This window comes from Egretta garzetta, unplaced genomic scaffold, assembly GCF_000687185.1.
Source record: "Egretta garzetta isolate BGI_Z169 unplaced genomic scaffold, ASM68718v1 scaffold432, whole genome shotgun sequence".
Taxonomy (NCBI): domain Eukaryota; kingdom Metazoa; phylum Chordata; class Aves; order Pelecaniformes; family Ardeidae; genus Egretta; species Egretta garzetta.
In genome coordinates this window covers 31,254-52,122 of record NW_009258794.1, presented here as the reverse complement: position 1 = coordinate 52,122, position 20,869 = coordinate 31,254, and the positions used below count along the sequence as shown (strand labels likewise).

At 44.5% G+C, this 20,869-nt stretch overlaps 1 protein-coding gene across 2 annotated transcripts in view; it reads right to left on the bottom strand.

Annotated features, from left to right (window-relative positions):
• Nucleotides 1–20,010, bottom strand: part of LOC104135905 (SWI/SNF complex subunit SMARCC1) — a 49,499-nt gene extending 29,489 nt beyond the window's left edge. Inside the window, exons 1-7 of one of the 2 annotated variants that reach the window (XM_009649600.2) lie at nt 19,895–20,010; nt 13,206–13,291; nt 9,372–9,453; nt 8,156–8,248; nt 5,002–5,071; nt 1,800–1,869; nt 131–206 (exon numbers count right to left, since the gene is read on the bottom strand). In XM_009649600.2, coding sequence (XP_009647895.2) covers nt 131–206; nt 1,800–1,869; nt 5,002–5,071; nt 8,156–8,248; nt 9,372–9,453; nt 13,206–13,279 — 465 coding nt within the window. In that variant the 5' untranslated portion in view covers nt 13,280–13,291; nt 19,895–20,010. The remainder of the gene's footprint in view (nt 1–130; nt 207–1,799; nt 1,870–5,001; nt 5,072–8,155; nt 8,249–9,371; nt 9,454–13,205; nt 13,292–19,894) is intronic. The other variant, XM_035889308.1, reaches the window with a different exon arrangement.
• Nucleotides 20,011–20,869: the final 859 nt, after the last annotated feature.

The window sequence follows — 20,869 nt, the reverse complement described above, 5'->3', positions numbered from 1 at the left end:
GGTGGGATGGCAGGGGTAGGGGAACGGTTGGGCTGGGGGAGCTGAAAGGGCTTTGCCCACCCAAACCATTCTATGGTCTAGCAGCACCCGAGCACGAGCTATACCAATACAGTAACTTTTGCAGACTTACCTTCCATGGCTTTTCAGGAATTGGAGGATCCTCAATTTCAGCATCTATTTCATTGGCATGAACCCAAGTGTCATAGCTAATGAGAAGAGTCAAGAGAAAACAAAATTGGTCCCCTGGGCTGTTCATCCAGAAAATCACCAGCAGGATTTTTTTTGCAGCAATCCTGACGTGCAAATCACATTGCTGAGATAGAATAGTAAAGGATTTTTCCATGCAATGAGAAGTTAAAGCAATAATCACTGGTTTCTGCTACAGGAATAGCACACACTGAAAAGGCAGGGGTCCAAGGCATCTAATGCACGTTCTTAACTTTCTGAATTTAAAAGCCATCTCAGTGAAGCCAGCTCCAGCTTAAAATTGCAAATCTGCTCTCTAGATTCAGGGGTATAAATACAGTTTCTGAGTCACTTGTTCAAACCCTGGCATTACATTAATTAACTTGTTTCTGTTCTTATGAGTTTAAAGCAGGAGATACTGCATTCCTAGAAGGAAGGAGCATGCATCCTCTGCTTCAACCCCTGCTGCTGTAGAACCCATTTATTACTCACTCTTTTCCACCTGCTATTCCCTCAAAAAGCCTATTTATAAATACTAAGAAACTGCACTCAGTAACAGCAAAGCCAAAATACTTTGTGATCAACACACGGCATGTACTGAGCAATGGGGTTAAGTCATATGCAAGAAAAGATGCGTATATAGCGTTCCTCATGTTTATACTGATATTTATAAATACATATACACACACAGAGTCAACACAAACTTGACTACTGATATGACAAATATAAAAATATTTAAAGGTTCTTCATCTGTATGAAGAAAGAAACTTCCATGTGATTGGTGTTTGCTCTCTTCCACTCAAATACGCATGCAGTTCCTGAAAATTCTGTGCATGCACAGCAGAGCAGATTTTAGTACCCTGAAAAAGTTATTTAAATACATGCACTATCTTCTAACATCTCCTAACAACACGACAGCTTTCTCAAATACAAGCTGCTTTCAACAGTCACTGGCCCTTGAGTAAAGGCAACCCATGGAGTGGAAGTTCAACCATCAGGCGATCAGAAGTTCTCCCTTTTGGCTTGAAAGTCTGACTAACTCCACGGAAAGGCTCACTCCGCCCTTTCAAAGCCTGGTTCAGTCTGCAGCCTTACTAGTGGCTCTGCAGAAGGACAGACTCCCCTTTTCTAACCTTACCCACCTGCCGCTATCACAACTGGGGACACATATTTCGGTTTCAAACCACCAGTTAAGTCTTGTCAAGCCTTGGACGTTGAGACAAATGGTAGCAACGCTAAATTACCGCGTGGTTATACCCCGTAAGACAACCACTGCGTGGCTCATAGCATGAACAGCGACGTACAACGATTCAGAATCAAAGAGCAGCAATGCAGTACTGAATATTCGGGTTAGAGTTTTAGAAGAGCCAGCGTGAGATAGGTCTGCAGAAGAAGGGCACAGTTGTAGCCCACACAGCTGGGACATTGCCCACGCAGGTTCACTACTGATAACCACAGAGCACTGCTATTAAGGAGATGCAAGACTCGGTAAGCTGAAGGAGCAGCTTGTTTGAGGACATGGATTTTCCCACTTGTGTTCTTTAATCGACCCTTTTCCTTCAACAAACTTAAGTAAGATTTGGGGTGTGCTTTCTTCCCCCACCTTTCTTTACCTGTCTGGAAAAAAGCCCCAGTGTACCAGCACCTGCTTGTCTTTTTTCATCACAGGTCTCAACCATTCATCTGCAAAGGGGAAAGAGATGGAACATCAGATTGTAAAGCACATGGAACGCTATTTTGCTTTTCCATAGTCAGTCACAGTAAAGTTACGGCAATCATCTCTGATAAAAGTCTGCTGTAGTGAAATTAAAATGGCCTGGCCCGCCACAGTAACACACGTGCCCACGTTACCTTTGCCAGGTCTGAGCATGCGTATGCTCCGCCTGCATACGACACAGATGTTACCTTAGTAAAATCATATTAAGGATTATTACATTTCCTTGCCTGGTCACATACATTCATACCCTAACACACTCCAGATTGAGACCCAACAAGGCCTGAAGCTGCCCATCTGTTTCTCAACAGTAGCAAGAAGCATTTCTGGCTGGCTGGCGGAAGCACTATCCCCTGCCAGCTCATCCTGTCCTGTCTTATCTCCCAAACACCTTGGCCAGTTGGGCTTGGAACTCAGAATGGGACAGAACAAATTCTCCAAAAGGACGTTCATAGAATCATAGAATGTTTAGGGTTGGAAGGGACCACTAGTGGTCATCTAGTCCAAGCCCCCTGCAGTGAGCAGGGACACTGCTAACTAGATCAGATTGCTCAGAGCCCCGTCCAACCTGGCCTTGAATGTTCCCAGGGATGGGGCCTCCACTACCTCTCTGGGCAACCTGTTCCAGTGTTTCACCACCCTCATTGTAAAAAATTTCTTCCTTACCTCTAGCCTGAACCTACCCTGTTCTAGTTTAAAACCATTTCCCCTTGTCCTAACACAGCTGGCCCTACTAAAAAGACGTTCCCCATCTTTCCTATAGGCCCCCTTTAGGTACTGGAAGGCCGCAATCAGGTCTCCCCGTAGCCTTCTTTTCTCCAGACTGAACAAGCCCAACTCTCTCAGCCTGTCCTCATAGGAGAGGTGCTCCAGCCCTCGGATCATTTTTGTAGCCCTCCTCTGGACCCGTTCCAAAGTAGGGTTGGCTTCTGGGCTGCCAGCGCACATTGCCGGCTCATGGCCAGCTTTTCATCCATCAGTACCCCCAAGTCCCTCTGGGCAGGGCTGCTCTCGATCCTTTCTTCCCCCAGCCTGTATTGATACTGGGGGTTACCCCAACCCAGGTGCAGGACCTTGCACTTGGCCTTGTTGAACCTCATGAGGTTCACACAGGCCCACCTCTCTAGCCTGTCCAGGTCTCTCTGGATGACATCCCTTCCTTCTGGTGTGTCAACCGCACCACTCAGCTTGGTATCATCCGCAAACTTGCTGAGGGGGACCTCGATCTCGCTGTCTAAGTCTTTGATGAAAACCTTAAACAGCACTGGTCCCAGTACGGACCCCTGAGGGACACCACTCGTCACCGTTCTCCATACGGACATCGAGCCATTGACCACTACCCTCTGGATGTGACCATCCAGCCAGTTCCTTATCCACCGAACAGTCCACCCATCGGTAAAGACAGCAGAAAAAACAGGGCGAGAGAGACACGCTCCGATCTGTCACTTGGTTTTTTAATCTCTGTATAACCAAAAAGACTAAATTTCTCCCCAAATGCTTTCTTGTCCAGCGGTAAGTGTTTCCCCTCTGTCTTTCTGTATGGTTGCTAGATGTCTGAATCCCCTCATTCACACTTACTTCAGAAGACCCTCTTCCCAGAACTACATTCTACTCTCAACAGGTATTTAACAAAACAATAGAGTTTTGAAGGAATAAAATTTTCAAGGCAGAATGTCAGGGCAGGGGGTGGTGGTGAAACAGATTTTAATAAAAAAGGACTTCCAAGAGTCTAACGAAACCTGCATTTCAACTCCCTTCTTTCACAGTGGTGTTAACGACGACTTCAAGGTAATACAGGCTTCCTGAGCAAGACTGATACCTGGCTGGTTTTGCAATGTGGCATACGCTCAGTCTGACTGGGGTCTTAAACGGTTCTTTCTTCTAAACTACACCTCTGATATCGAGAAGATGGCCCAGAGCAGGATTAAAGGAGAAACGCTGAGGGTTTCAAGCTGTATGAAGTTACACTGCTTGAATTCATGGCTGTTTTCTCCTCTCAGGGGGGAAGAGAGCTCTGCCCAGCACATCTGCACGGTCACTGACGACAAGAGAGATGGGACCTGCTACGCTCAACCCTCTTCCAAGAGCATAAACACAAACCTGCGGCTAGGCACGATATTACCCGCAGTACAGACCACAGACAAGCACCAGAGGACAAACCACCCATGGCCATTCCTATACAGAAGAGAACACTTCCATCTAGTGGCCGTCAGATGCCAGGGCGCGTGAGAAAAAGCTGATTGATGTCAGTGAAGCTCAGACTTGACAGCAATGAAGCACCAGACAATGAAATGTATTTAAGATGAAAAAGCCCAAGATATTTATTAATTTATTTGCTGATGGATACAGCTGTTCAACTGCTTGTGTGGAGCCTATGTCCTTCGTATCGAGGCAGACCACGTCATAACAAAGCCAATCTCAATTTATTTATTTATCTACTTTCTATTGTGTCCACCTTGCCAAACCACACACAATGATACGTATCAGCATTCCCAGCCTGCCGCCTGGACAGACGAGAACACGGCAGCACGTTTTTTGAGTCTCATTTCCCTTAGTGTCTATGCTACCCTGCCGACATCTACCTGATTCCTAATAAAGTTTCGCTCAACATTGACCTATACGTACACACCAGGGGACATCAAGGAAGCAAAAAAAAGTTAATGGAAGCTTTAGTTTTAAGCCCCCTGCTTTCACTAGCCTTCCTTTTCATTTTTAAACTGACTTAGTTTCTTTTTTTAAGTTCTTCCAGACCCTCAGCTTTGCTCCCCTTCAGCTTGCAAGTGATTTGAGACAAACAAAATGTCTCCCTGCGCTCAGCAATAAATATCATCTCCATTTCCAATGCAATCACGGAAGAGTATTCAGTGTTAGCACAGCTCAATCTGAAAAGGTCACATCAATTACAAATGTGGATGTTACACCCAACAGTTAAGAAGCAGGATGCACTGATTTTATCTGGAGCTGTTAACACCAGAAATACTTTTCAAGCGGCTCTCAGGAGCAGGCTAGGGCCAGGCTGTGTCTGTGCGAAAGCTCCCAAAACTGCTAACAGAATTTAGTTACGAGACTATTGTCACTTAAAAAGTGGAAAGCAACTTTACCGTCATCCATTGAGGTAGGACTTGGATAAACATGGTGGGTAGCCTTTGATTTCTCTTCAGTTACTGTTCCCTGCGGGAAAGGTGGGAGAAAAGAAGAAACTGCAATGAGAAACCTTCACCACATTCCCCCAAACTTCTCGGCTGCTTCTTTTTATCCACATCCCATGCAACCTAGAAATATTCAAGGCTCACTTCAGTGCAGCTATGGAGAACACCCCCTCTATGGAGTGCCAGGGAAAGGCAATTATCTTACGGCTGCTGCCAAACTACTTTGTCACATCTTGCTCTTTATTCCTCAAATCCTTCCTCCTTCTAGTTCCTTCTGCCCCAATTCTCATTGTAAGCTGTTCAACTGCCAGTTCATACAAACCTATTGGTGAGTATTTGGTAAGAAAGCATCTGTAAATGTTTTCCATTAAGCACACGCTTTGGTCCAAAACAATTTCTAGATATGACAATTTACATATGACAAAGTCTACAAGAAACTTAACTAGAAATGGCTGCCTTGCATAGAACATCCTTAGTAGTCAAGGAATACTCTAGGTCAAGAGACAGAATAAACACATGTTCTTTCAAAAAAAGCCTCTTAAATCATAGAACAAAGGGAATAAACCAGAAATACACTACCATGATACCACTGTTTGTCAAAATATACAAACATGAGAACACTTTCTTCTTGCTGGTTTAGGACATCATGTTTTTGATATATGAGAAGCAACAGATATTCTTCTCATGCTTACCTAGATGCCACAAACAAAGCAATTTCTCTACATATGGGTACAGGCCACAATTATATTCCTATTGGACCTACCCCATCATGCAAAATAATTCTACTACGTAATTAGGTATCTGTTAAATAAATATATAACACTGCTTAGCGTGGCCAGTGAAGAAAACCCTGTCCCTCCCCTATGTGGAGGGCCATAAGGATTCTCCCACATCTTCAGAGACACCTCCATATACGAAGAGTCATTTCCAAGGACAGCAGAGATTCACAGACCGCAGGCTCTTACGCAGAGGAATTACATTTTGGAACAGTTTGCAGGAAAATGTTACTCAAAATTTACATTCCAGAAATACTTGACAGATTTATTTAAAGGACTTAAGAGCACGTGGGATAGGTTACAGCCAACAATATGTGAACAGCTTATCTAGAGGACAGCATCAAAAGGAGGAAAATTAAAAAAGGCATGAAGACGCGTTGCATTATGGTAGCAACAGTTGGAGACCACTCTGGAATCAGGGGCCGAAGGGCAAGAGTTCCTACACCAACAAGAGTTCAGAGAAGCGGCTAAAGGGAGAGGAGGTGCTCTCAGCAACAGCAAAAAAGCAAGGAGGAAAGTAAGAATTTAAAAGCATTCAGAGGGAAAGGAAAAAGCCCTGGCATGAAGAAGAACATGCAAAGTGTTTAAGGAACGATAACGGAAATTCTCCCTTCGTTTGCCGTGAGCTAAAGATGCTCTTTGTATCTACTCTGAGCTCTGGGAATCAGATCAGCAAGTTTCATCTATTTCCCACGGAGCTTTAAAAAACCCAAGACATGACAGATGAAGAGGAAGTCTCTTTTAGATGCTATCTTGGCTGAAAACAAAGGGATAACTTTACATTAAAACAGTGTTCCGAAAGATGTAAGCAGATTGTAAGGCTTATTCCCTGCCTCCGCTAAACCAAATGTGAATGGAAGCTAAAGAGGTAACGAGATGGAAGGAGTCACCTACCGACAAAACACTTTGCTTGAAGCAGATATAAATGCTAAATCTCACTCATTACCTGCTTTCAAGTTCCTAAATTACTCTGGCTCTTCTCAGAGGAATCCTCAACGTTTATAAAGAACATCAGAAGAAGCGTGACTACCAGAAACAGCAACAGCATCTTCAGCAGCAGAGAGAACACACATCTTACTGACACCTCTCTTTGTAAGCCCAGAGAGCACGCTAGCGCTGCGCTGGGGCAAGAGAGGTGCAACTCTTCTGCACAGGCTGCGGGCAGAGCAGCGAGGACTTGGGAACGCCACAGGCACTAGGGATGGGGTAGAGGGAAGATGGCAACAACAGGTAAAATAAAATTTAAAAAAAAAAAATAATAAAAAAAATCAAGACAGTGAGCAAGCACAGGTAGCAATGCAAACACAAGATGAGCATTCAGAGGTGGGACAAAGGAAGAAAGCCCAAAAAGCAGAATTGGGGACTATTTCTGTTTTCAGCTCTTCACGTCCCTTTAGAGACAAAGCTGCCTGCTTTAAAAGTCCCTCAAATCATTCATGGATACAGCATGCTCCGAGTTCACTACAGAATTCCTTTATGAAAGGAAAATTGAATCATTAACTCCAATTTAAACAACCACAAACATCCTGAATCAGCTGAACAATTAAGAGGAACTTGTGAAAAATTACACAACTGAAGTCGAGACGATGGTTCATAATCACAACACAGGAAATACATTTGATCTGGAAAGGAAACAGTTTACTTTGGCTACAGCCGTGAATTATCCTAGCACAAAAGGCTATCGGACCATCTAGAGTTCACATTCCAGGATACTTCTCAAGACAAGTGAAAGGACTGTTTACATTTTTGAGAGATGAAGCTATTTATCCTGTTCAGTTCATCGTTGAGTATATTAAATTACAATGGCGAGATGTTGACTCTCCTGGAAACACGCTGACTACCTAATAACCAAGAGACTCGGTTCTGTTCACAGGCAAGAAAAAAGCCAGTTAAAAAAAGGCAAAAAAAGTAGCAATCATTTTAAGATTAACGCTTCCTTATGCCGTCCCCGCATATCCAGGACAGCTGTATCACACGCTACCTTCCTTGGTCTCAGATGTGGACAAACAGCGAGCTTCTGCTTTATACAACCAGGTGTCCAACAGGAAATAGCTAGGGCTCGCAGCCAACTCACTGAGACACCATAACTACTTTTCACTTCAATAGAGATTTCAGATTTGCTTTTAGAACAGAGTTATGAGTCAGTCTCCACGCGAGGGTAACTACTAACGGCATTTTACAAACAGTGAACTTCTGGTTTTAAGTGACTTGCTGCTGCCCTGTGTTGTCAGCCACAGTCCGGGGGTAACCACTATCTAGTAGTCAGGCAAATATGTTTTATCGTACAACCGACAAAACATTTGTTTTAAGATATGCTATTTAACAGTTACCTGGTGACGTTTGACAATATCCTTCAATTTATTAGCCAACTTCAATTCTATATCTGGAATGAGGTAGATGGTCGGTCTGCTCAGACAATTGTTCTAGTGGAGAGAAGAAGTTAAATAAGAAATTAGCAGGGCACCTGTGACAGAGAAATTCTTATTAAGATCACCAATGCTTGAAAAGGCTCCAAAGGAACACGTATCGGCTTGTGATATGACACACTAGCTCCAGAAACCCCTACAACAGCGACGTTTCCTCTGCACACCTCCCCGCCAAAGTCTTATCCTGGGTTTTCTTCTGGTCCCTGCCAATCTGCTGTTAGCTCCGACAGAGACGTTAGCACGGATAAAGGGAACGCGACCCAACGATCCCACTCGCACAACATCTGTCATGGAAACCATGGATTTGATTTCAAAGAATTTTTGACAGGCTCTGGAAGACTTTGCTTGTGTCAACTTCCAACTCTGAACCTGTCCTGTTGCACCAACACGCAGACTCACGCGTTTCTAGGATATCTGCAGGTACACGCTTGTTTTATTTTGGATTTTAACATGGACTCTAAGCACTGAAACCACCACACAATGGCAACAGGTTTTTTTATAATGAGTGTACGGTTTCTTTTTGCTGTCCCTCCTATTTCCATTTTTGACAAGCACCTGGAGGTTATTGACTGTATTACACACTGAGCTTTTAGAGTTTGAAAGAAATATTCTGGTATTCATACACAGCAGTTAAGAAAAATTAACTTCAAATTCAATTCCATACAGTTGTTTTCTGCTCTCTTCTGGCAGTATCTTGTTTGATAAAGCAAGCGAGAGAGTCTACAGTGTACCCTAACCCTGAAAAAAGGCAAACTCGTCTCAAGCTGAAAGTCCCCCAAAAGTCCGCAATTGCACGGATGGATACAGAGGTGGTTACTCGATCCTATGGCTGCTTCTTCCACAGGAAGACAGCGACACTCGGGATGCTTTCTCCTACCTTACAAACACGTTTTTCTCACCCTATGCATATCCACAGAATACCGATGAAAAAATTCTGACGTTTTCAAGTAATAACACGGAATTGTGACTAAAACGGGTGGGAGAGGGAGGGAGGGGGATCGTATTCCTACAGAAGTCCAGGATGGAACTCTTGAGTGGGTCACAGCTGAGGTACACAGAAGCCTGGTGAGTCCCTGCCCCTGAGCACACGAACACATGATTTCGTATAAGAGTTTCTTGCCTGCACTAGTGTTTTCTCAATGTTCATGAACATCTCCACATTTCGGTCCATTCGGGATGGATTCTGCAGGTCAAACCTCCGCCTGTTAAGGAAAATTATTCAAAAGTGTGAAGTTCAACTCTCCTCCATTCAGTAGTCAAGCATCTTTCACGTTCCACATAAAAACCCAGTCTATCATGGCAGCTACATAAGAACACTTGAAGCACAATCACAAATATTTTTGCTCCACCTGGCAGCCCTCACAAGCAAGAAAAATCACAATGAACCAAATAAAACGTAATGCAGCCGATTTGTGAAATGTTTAAGAAAAATGAATGTTGACATTGTCCAACAAAGCCCCGCAGCAGGGCTGTGCATTCCACCACAGTCACAACGGATCATTGAACAGAAACGTCATCAAACGCTCACGAGGGATTCCAACAACTAGAGGAGAAAATTCACCAACAAGCTCTCCCGTTTCTCTTACTTCTAAGCTGCGCCATCCACCAGTCCCAGATTCTAATCCAGGAAAAACACAGCAATTCATTTGCCTGAGATTTTCTAAACTATTTATCTCTTGGAGAACAAGCCACCACCCAACCCCACCCCCAGCATATAGGTAGCTCATAATCCATGTGAGCATTTTATAACCATCTCTATATACTTCCGTATATACTTGATACATCTCTCTCTATTCCATCTGTTTACATCTCTCTATATTCTGTATATACTTTAAAGTTTGCTGCTTCATTGCCAAAGTAATCAGAATTCTTGAAAGAACAATGCAGGTTTGAGCGTCTATCCGAAATGAGGGGGAAAACCCAAAATCTGCGACTTTCGATTGGGAAGAGCCAAGGGCATTCTGCTGTACCCACCTGAACTGTACACATATTCAGAAGGCACAGATGAGTCAACTCAAATGAAGAATTTGAATGGTGACCCCCAAGGACCCGAGGGAGGGACGGTAACAGCACTAACACCCGTCCCTCGCCGCGTTCAGCACCGTGGGTGCCGGCGCTAGCGCTACCCCACAGGCCCGTCACTGCCAGCCAGGGCAAGCAGCGCTGTAGGAGCCTCTGAAAGAGATTTGGGCCTGACCCTTAACAATTCAGCCTTTCCCAAAGCACAACGGTACGTTCAGATAATCAGGTTGTTGACTCTCAGGTGTAAAACACTGTCCGGTGCACTTCTGTACCTCCCAAGTTTTGGAAAAAGCTGTTGCTAGAGTCCGAAAACGCTCTTAACCGGAGTGCCGAGTTGGTGCTGGGGAGCAGCAGTCCTGGCAGAAGGGATTTCCGTATATAAAATAAAAAGTACCCCGTACACTTAACACGGTGAAAAAGCCATGCACATAAAGCATATCCGTCACTGCGTGGCAATTAACACCCCAACTTAAAATACAAGAATTTATTCCTGTGCCCATATCTAACGACAGCTTCTTTTAAACACACGCTTGTTTCCAGGAACACATCAATTTTTCACGTTTATGAACACACAATGACGGGAAACCAAGGCCAGATTGATTTTTAGTCACAAACCCCATTACCACACGAGATGGCAACACATCGATATTACACTACTAAATTAAACAAAGACATTTCAGCTGAGACCTCCGTGTTTTTCTTCACTTGAGGCTCTCTAGCATTTGTAAAAAGAAGTTGCCTGTGCAGGCGGGACCGCGTGAACGCGCCGTAGAGTCAGGCAGCACAAGAAGCGTTCACTCTTAGTGAGCGATGGCTCCTCTCCTAACGCAGTATTAGGGCCTCTTCCCCTCATGCTAAGGACCTGGCAAACAACTTAAAAAGATATTATCCTGGCACATTTCTTAGAGTAGTCGTTCAATTTGAAAAGAATTTTATGACCGCTTTGAATAGCGTTGTGTGTGGTGAGTTTACGTTGACTTCTACAAGTCGGGCCAGTCATCAAGGAGACTGCCAGTTCACTGCACAACTCAGTAATGTATTTCACATCTATAATACATAGGATCTTAAGAGCCAAAATCAAGTCACTTCTCCAGTATTTACCCGTTGGCAGCTTTGTGGTCCGTATTCAAAACATACGCTTCTCAAACGTAATAGTTGCAAGGAAGTGAAGGAAGGTAAATGCCAAATAAACACCGACTATTTTCCTAGACACCTAATAAAAGCCCTCAGTACCCTTGAACCAAAGATACTTAAGGCATTCAAGTTTGACCAACATCTTTTACATTTGGTTGCCTAAAATCTGCGTTACGTTATTCATTTAATGCTATACATGCCCCCAATTTTTTGTCTGCTTTTGAAACCCATACTTGCAGAGAAGTATGTCAATATATTAAGAGGTAGCACTTTGGTTTTCTTTTTTAGTTGCCCATTTAGATAAAGTAGGACTAATTCTTCCTGCCCTCAGTTTAAGTGGTACCCCCTGAGAGGCTTTAGCAAACAGCTACTTGAATGGCAGTGATAGACAAGGTATGTCCAGCTGCACTGGGTAAGTGCATTTTTCAGACATACCTATTATGACGAGGAAAGGTACTTCTCCTATAAGACAGATCATTCACAAACAGGTTAAGCAAGAGCGACAATGCATACCATTAAAACAAATAAATCATCGTATTTCAGGCAAAACACCACGTATTATTTGGTTGAGTCAGTGAAGGATACATTCCAAGCTCTAAGTCTGATCCTCAGTTAAATTCAAGTATTACTTCCCTCTACATCCCACATGCACAAACACAAGGCACTACCCACGCTAGTTTTGAGGAATCAGCAAGAGAGTGAGAAGAGAAGAGGCAACCACATCTTGAGTTTTGCTGACAAATCTCAGTGACTGAAAACTAAATTTGTTTGGAAAAAATTGCAGTGTTTAAATATTCATGAAGTAGGAGCCGTTTAACTCCTTTACCTTACGGCAAAGAGGTAGCAAGACACTCCCGAAAGGCCACACAGAACACGACGGACACGCATCATGCCCGGGGTGTTGGCAACACTGAAGTAGAAAAACTGACAGCAGTTTACCCATACCAGCTTTCTGATATTCATTCAGCTGATAGGAGTATAAACGACTCCTAAAAATAACAAACCCTACCGAAACAACTTTATTTTTGCCTTTTCATTTGCTCTTGTGGGTAACAGATGCAGTCAGTTCCAGGAACGCTGCTGTTCCAGGCCTGCACAACATCAGATCAGAAGCTGTTTGAACTCACGTACAAGAACAAGCTCTGCTGACTCTTATCTACCGACTTTTCATCCTCAGGCTTTTTTCCGATGTTCTCCAATACAGTTAATTCATGCTACTGCTGTCTCAGAAAGAAAATTGTAACTTTGAAAAACACAGGGGCCACAACACTACGGGGATGTCACAGAAATAGTTTTAATAGTGGCATCAACAGCTACACGAGCATCTTTCTAACTGCTGACCCTCCCCATTTACGGAGGTTGATAAGCAGTGGAAAACTTAGCATTTATTAGTATCTATGGAACGCATCATGTTTTCCCAGTTACAACTAAACCCTATACTCAGTACAGTACCAAAGGTTCACATCTTATAGACAGGAACAGCGATTCTAGGATACGGGTTCATTTGCTCAGTCATATAGCAAACAAATGGCAAAAAAAAACCCTCAAGCTCGTAATTAACTCCCAACCTACAGGAGCAAAACCTTGAACTTGGACAACTTCTCTTTAAATTTGGAAGTGGGGGGGGTGTCTTAAAGAAGCTACCATCAGCAAAACAGGAAAAAAAATTCCTCTTCCCATCTCCAACTCCCTTGCCTACTGAATTCTCCAGAAAGTATTAAACTTTAGGCAGTCTGCACAGGCATTTCGTGTGCTTAATCTCATGCAAAAGGTGTATAAACCAAAAGTAAAAACTTACCAGCCCTGTTCATTCTTATATTTGTAAGCAGCACCAAGAATGTGACATAATGTACCTCCAGCTTTGAAATCCATGAAGCACTTTGCCTAGAAGCAGAAAGAAAAGCGAAAACACAGTGACATTGACTTTTACGGAATTATTTTACATTAACACATGCTTGTTAGCTGAGGTTTAGACATAGAACTTATCAAATGCACAGTTTAATTTTCAGATGAATCACTTCGAGTTTTGCGTTCTCCTTCAAGAATATTGCGAGAAGATTAAGTGACTTTGGTTTGAGTAGAATTCCTCATGGCTGCAAGCAGAACCTGACACACCTGAAAGCTCTGAGCCCTTCCTTACGTGAGCAGCTTGCAAAAAAATTCCTTGCATAGCTGAAACCAGAAATCCCAACTGCTCTTTGAGCCTCCATTTCGCAGTAAATTAAACCCAAAATCTTAGCCATCAGTTAAGGTCTTCATCTGTACTAAGCAGACTAAACCAAATCATTAGCAATGAACATCTGAATGCCAGGCTCCATACCCACTCCTAAAGCTCTCCCTTCGCGTCCCTCCTCCGCAACAAAAAGTTGTTGGTCAAGATCTGAAACGGTGACTGTGTGGATCTGCCCTAAAATACTAAATCCACCTCAGTGCTTCAATACCAGTTTTAGCAGAGTGCAGCTGAGTCACGTAAACAGGTACTGGGAATTCCAACAGCAGCATGAGGAGACTGAAAAGCTCCGAGTCCCACCAAGTCTGTTCTCGACAAGGTTACTGAAGTGGCAGGACTGTTTCCTACACAGAAAGGTACAGTTTTTCTGACAAATGTTAGTTTGGAATCATCTTTGCTCTTTTACCAGTATCTCTGGTCAGGATGTTTGTACGTGCTCGGAAGAAGCAAGCTATCATCAAAGTCATCTTGGAAATGGAAGACAACCGGAGAGCTCAGGTCAGGCCAGAACCAGACAAATGCTAGAACCCAGAATCTACCTTAAGCATGATTCGCAGAGCACCAACGCACAGCATATCCTATGTTCTCCCTCTCTTATACACATAAAAATATATCTGTCTGGAGAAAGCTGTTCTAAACACACACTGAAATGACAAAACAAGACAGATCATAGAATCGAATCCCAGAATGGTTTGGGTTGGCAAAGCCCTTTAAGCTCCCCCAGCCCAACTGCTCCCCTACCCCTGCCATCCCACCCCCAAACCCTGGCCCTCAGCACCGCCTCTGCCCGGCTGTTAAATCCCCCCAGGGCTGGGGACTCGACACCTTCCCTGGGCACCTTCCGCTTCTTCAAGGCACCCGTGCAATACAGAATTTTAAAGAACTTAATCCAGTAGAAGGGCTAGGCAGCGGAGAGCAGGAAGATCTGTAATTTTATGTTCCTTTTAACAGGTACGTAATTTTTTCTCACGGAATGCGTTGGCCCAAGGGAAGATTGTCGGCTTTTTCCTAAGAGCACGGTGCTACTGGTGTTATTGTTCCATTTCGCATATTGGGTCAAGCTGCTTTAACACCTGGCTCAAAATTCAGCACAGTTGAGAGAATGCAATCACCTGATTTTCTTGCATGAGTCAACAAATAGATTTCACTAAGTAGGCTGAAGTACAAGAAATTCCTCCTGTACAAGCCAGGATGCCGCTGGCCCTCTTGGCCACCTGGGCCCCCTGCTGGCTCCTATCCAGCCCCCTCTCGACCAACACCCCCAGCTCCTTTTCCCCCAGGCAGCTTTCCAGCCCCTCTGCCCCACGCCTGGAGCGCTGCGTGGGGTTGTGGTGACCAGACGCATCACCTAGCTAAGCTTCCACAACCAAAACACATATTCTGCCTTGAAGTCAGTCTCCCTTGGCACCACCGAGGAAGGACCCCCCTACTGAACGCAGACCCAGCGGAAGCACACAACGGCCACGCCAAGGGGCACCCTGGACTTGAGCCCTTCTGATCTTGCTCTGTTCAACAGAAGATGCCCAACTATTCACTGGAATAGGGAACGGAACCAATCTTCCCATACACGTGCAAAACATAGACCAGGATGGGTCTATTTTGTGTTTCTCAGTAAAAATCAGAAAGTTGTACAATTCACAAAGCAGAATTTGGGGAGTCGTTTAATGGCCAGACTCCGGTTACCAGCGCCTTTCTGCAAGCTGCCTGCTGCTGGAACCAGAGAGAGCACAAAGCTGGGACACCGCGCAGACCCAACAGCCCTCCTGGTAGCTTTCCTAGATTAGGAATGTTTCTGATCTAGCTTCTAGCTTGCTTTTTAGATCAGAACAGGTCATTTTCTTTAAGTCCATTTATTACACCTCCGGAGTATTTGCTAACACGGAACGAACACCGAGTTACAGCCTTCGCGTTGCTGACAAGCATTTCAAACTCATTCTGCAGCCAGGCAACTAAAACGGGAGCTGAACGAAACATTGCCTTGCTTGGCTCCAGAGCTGCTAATGGAAAGCAAAGCGGTTCTGTGAGATATCAAATACACCAGTGCCCAAGAACAACATTAAAAAGATCCTTCACGAGCATTCAACAAGAACAGAGCTGCTCCTGGTCTGCCATCTGTCTGGAGCCCTACTGCGCAGGGACAGGAGCAGAGCTCAAAGCTGCCGCACGGGTCCTTGCCCGTTTACGAGCCGCACGCATTTCAGTGCTGTTCTCAGCAAACTGAAGTCCTCTGCGGATGGAGCAGCCTCTGATCAGAAGCTCGAGTGAAAACAAAACGTTTTAACACACTGAACGATTTTATTGCCGTAAGACCCGGCGCGGAGAACACAAGCGTTGGTTTGCAAACATGCATGCACACGCTAGCTGCTCTAAAAAAAAGAAAATCAATCTCGACAGAAGACCCTTTGTGAAGATTATTTTCGCAGCACCAGCATGCAAGTTGCTGCTTCTGCTCTTCAGCTGTCCTAGACACGTGTGGTCATCCCGAACCGACCGTCCCCTTTCTGCTGACACACACAGACCCCACGCAACCGAATGAAAGGGCTGCAGCAAAGCCCGCCTCATCCGCCTTCTGGGGAACTGTTGATCACCCTGTTGTCCCCAACGTCCCCGGCTTCAAGTTCAGGGGCTGCTGCAGCTTTGCCCCCATCGAGCCGCTCGTCATTAAACCTTTTGGTGACAAGGCTGCATGCCTGTGCGTTACCGGGGCGGTCCTGGAAGGCAGTCCTGCAGCCTGGCACGGGGCTCGGCGCTCCAGGCGTCCCCGGCAGCACAAGCAATCGCAGCCACTCGGGCAAGTTAGGGTTTTACTACCACCAACAGCAAGTTCAGCCAATACTTAACCATGAAAAGCAGCATACACAATCCCTTTCATGACCTAAGTCACTTTTTTAAAGCGTCAGCAGACTCTAGCAAGATCCTCTTATTAAACTGTGGTGGTTGCTACTAGCATAAAAGGAAATTGCTTTTAACAATTAGACAAAACCTGTTCTGCAGAAGAGATGCAGCTGTCCATAAACCAGATTCCCTTCAACATTTTTACCCAACAAAATCCATAAGGCAATTAAGATCAACTAGGCTTCCCATTACTGTCTTAAGAGTTAATACCTTAATATAGCCTTTATTTCAAATATGTGAAACTGCCTAAGCGAATTAATCAGCATTTTCTTTTTTGAGCACCGGTCAGGTTAGACAACATGCATTTAAGAGCAATCAGAAGACACGCACAGAAGTCAAGCTGCAAGTCCTTCATTTACTCTAGATTATTCCCAGAGCCTGTACTGTGCAGCATCCGTACCAAGAACAGGAGCTGAAGCACAGAATTAACAACCCTCTCTCAAACGCAAGGTCTATTTCATCCACCCAAATCATGATGGAAAGTGTTTGAACCTCATTTCAACAGACGTGGTCCGTAGCACTTTAGACACAGTCCGGGTCAGAGAGGTTTACCTCGAATACTGACGGAGGAGATCAGCTTCCCTTTGTCACCGACTGCTCCAGCACTGGAGAGCAGACGCTTCGGAGAACTGAAGGTGAGCGTGAGGTCACTGGCCAGTACATGGAATATAAATATAAAGACTCTAACATCAACTGGAAGGACAACCTTTCACTGGCTAGTACTCAGAAAATAAATAGAAAGGCTCTAACATCAACTGGAAGGACAACCTTGGTTTGACACATTCTCATCAGCAAGCACTCCTGGTGAGCCACGTCCCCGCGTTTTGCAACAAGTGCAGTTCTCACGACCAACACTTAACTTCCACTGAACTGCTCCGATAAGGGAACCGCTGCCGTGTGGGTCAGGGAGAGCAGCATCACGCAAGGAGCGGACCATGAAGGGCAGCCTTAGCGATGGTACTCGTGAGCAGCAGTCCCACGCTGAGGACTTCTGCAGTCCCAGCACTCAAAGTTTTGATGGTTTGGGGTTTGTTTCTTTAACACAAGTGTAACCTCCACCTCTTCAACTTCAGATCCTCCCTTGCCAGGAACATGGTGATGTTGAACTTACTAAGTTTGATTACTAAGGTAACTACAAACTTTTAACCTCTCTTAGCTTCAGTTCCTTTTCAGTGGAAGCCTACAATAGCTTTTCAATATATTTTTGGAGATTGGCAACGTCACTGAAGATGCCCCTTCGCCCCGCCTCTCTTCCCGAGTCAGACACAGTCCTGGAGAACTGAAGCATTCTGCACGTCTTAGAAGTGCTGTGGTAGAAGAACAAAGCCTCCTTTGCAGCCTGAACCAGGACCTTAAATTACACGCCTAAAAAAAGTGACAGTGAACCTCATCTTAAGGGCACTTATTGCATTTTCTCATACAAAGAATATAAAGGAAGATGTACTGATGAGTTGTCTTCCGTCGGAATTAACTGAGGGCAGAGAGATCCAACTGCTGTAAACTTAAGCTGAGCAAATTTGATCAGATTAGATCTTCAAAACAGCAAGAGTAGTTAAACAGAGGAATAACATATTTACAATGCCACGGAAATCTTTATGACCCATTTTTAAGATAAGACAAATTGATTTAAGACTTGAGAGCACTCAAATGGTTTATCAACTTATTGAATGTGGGTACAGTTTTATGGTCTACACTGCCATATCGAAGAAAAAAGTACCGCAACGTTCACCTCTGTCCCTAAAGCTTTTCACTACCAGGGAGGAATCAGGTGATCAGAAGGGAAGAGATGGTGAGCTACATCTCAACAGCATCTTGTGGTGCACCTGCGTGCGTTCCTAAGCACCAAGAGACTCACCCAATAAGCAAGTTTGAAAACCCTTCATCTGGAGAAAACATGCATGAATTCACACTCTTCACAAAGAGAGTTAGATAAGCAAAGTGTCTGGGAGGGAAACAAAAAACCACCATCAAATAAGAAAAGTGTTCTGTACGCGGTGGACCAAAGGTAGGAGCACTTCCAATGGTTTTCAGAACAACTTCAGTTTATGATCTTGTAATCTGTTATAAATATTTCCAACTTAGTACTTCTAGACAGAATCCTAGATTGCACGAGCTCAGGTTCCCAGTAAGCATTCTGTGGTGAAGACGAGCAAAGGCCTTCCTGCTGGTGTCCACAGGGTGTAAACCCGCGTTTACGACAGCAGTCGTGGCCCACAAAACCTACCCAAAATTGGCCAGCTGGGTGCTTGATACCATGCTGCAGTTATAGAATCATAGAATCGTCTAGGTTGGAAAAGACCTTTAAGATCATCAAGTCCAACCGTCAACATCACCCTGCCATCCCAAAACTTGCCCTTCACAACCAAAATCCTCTTGGTAACTCTGTCCTTACCATTTGCCATATCCCTCTTCCCTCCATCAGCTGTTTGGACTTCACGCTCACTTGGACAAGACTCTTTAGGTGGCAGGCAGGGTTCCAAGCCCAACAGGGCTGACTGCTGAGCGCAATCACCAGGACGCCACCGCTCAAGATGGGCCAAGTTTGAACTTTAAATAAGCAACCCTTAAAATGTTGATATTGCTTCTGTATACCAATATTCCGAGTGACAAGTCCAACCGTTAACCTCCCCCTGCCATCCCAAAACTTGCCCTTCACAACCAAAATCCTCTTGGTAACTCTGTCCTTACCATTTGCCATATCCCTCTTCCCTCCATCAGCTGTTTGGACTTCACGCTCACTTGGACAAGACTCTTTAGGTGGCAGGCAGGGTTCCAAGCCCAACAGGGCTGACTGCTGAGCGCAATCACCAGGACGCCACCGCTCAAGATGGGCCAAGTTTGAACTTTAAATAAGCAACCCTTAAAATGTTGATATTGCTTCTGTATACCAATATTCCGAGTGACTGGAAAATTATCCCAGGTAACTATGTGCTGCTAAAAACCACAGTGAAGCCATTTATCAGCACTGACAGCATCACAAGTTTGAAGTTTGATCAACAGAAACAACCAGCGGAAACTCGTGTGTGTTGGAAACCGCACGTTACTCACTCAGTTTAGGATGCATCGGTCCCAACAGATTTGACTTAAAATTGACAAGTCTACCTAGAATTTTACTAGAAATTAAAACCTTTCCACAGCGTTCAGGAAACCACTTCCAAATGTATAGAAAACAAGATTTACTACATTGAAAATCTGCTTTTAAGGAGGAGTGTGCTATGTCACCCCTTCCAGAGGATGCATCAACAAAAGCTCCAGACTAAGCACAGCTCTCCCAACCACCTGGAAGCACGCCAGCAGCGCGGATGCTGGGCGAAGAACAGACTACGCGGCTGTCACAGCAGTGGGTTAACCCCAATACTCACAGGAAGCTTTGTGAAGGCAGGATTGGTGACGTGTTTTCCAAAGGCATCTTCCTGGAATTGCAGCAGCTGCACCACCAGCCCAGCCAGTGTTTTATTGGTAGGAGCATCTGCTTGAACATACTGAAAAGACAAAAAAAAACCCAGAGGCTTACTTAGGATAGAGGATAATAAAACATGAAGACTGGTTTACCAATTCCCCAGACCACTTTGTCCGGTGCGGAGCGCAGTCGAAGACGGAAGGATCACTGTGTGGCTGGGGGTAGGGGGATGCTTGCACAGGAGGAGCACCAAGCACCACCAGTTTTTGAGCTTTACTCTTAAAATGCAGCACAAACTTGTGGGTCATCATCAGCACAACACAGCCGCCGGTGTCTTACAGACAGAGATTAACTATTACAATCTGATTTGTAGTTCCTAATAAAGGAACAGACTAATTCTGGCCCACACATGCACAAAGCTTTCTACAGCAACTTTACAAGGCCCTTCTGTAATCAACTACTCCACGTTAATCCTAAGAGCATCCGTTCGGTACTAGACAGCACGTCACATACAAACCGAACAACCGATCTGGACAAGTACATTTGCAATGCTTTGCAGCAACCTAAGCATTTCCCCAAGGTTGTAAGTCTAATAAAATGTCTATATGTAAAAGGGGAAATCACAGCATGAAAAATAAAATAAAAAAAATGTCCCATGGCTGTCGAGTTTTCATTACTCCTGATGTTACGATATTCACTTACTGGATGCAATCTCTTCATCACACCGGAAGACTTTAAGAGAAGAACAACCATTACCTGTTCATGTGGAACATGGAGTGACATTAGCTACCCTGGAGTCATTTACCTGGCCAACACTACGAACCACAAGGCCTTTGCTCTTCCCTCAAATCAGATTCTTCTAAAGCCCCTTAACAAAAAAAAAAAACAAAAACCACAAACTTGAGAGCCAGAACCATCAGAAGTTCCAAGGGGCGGT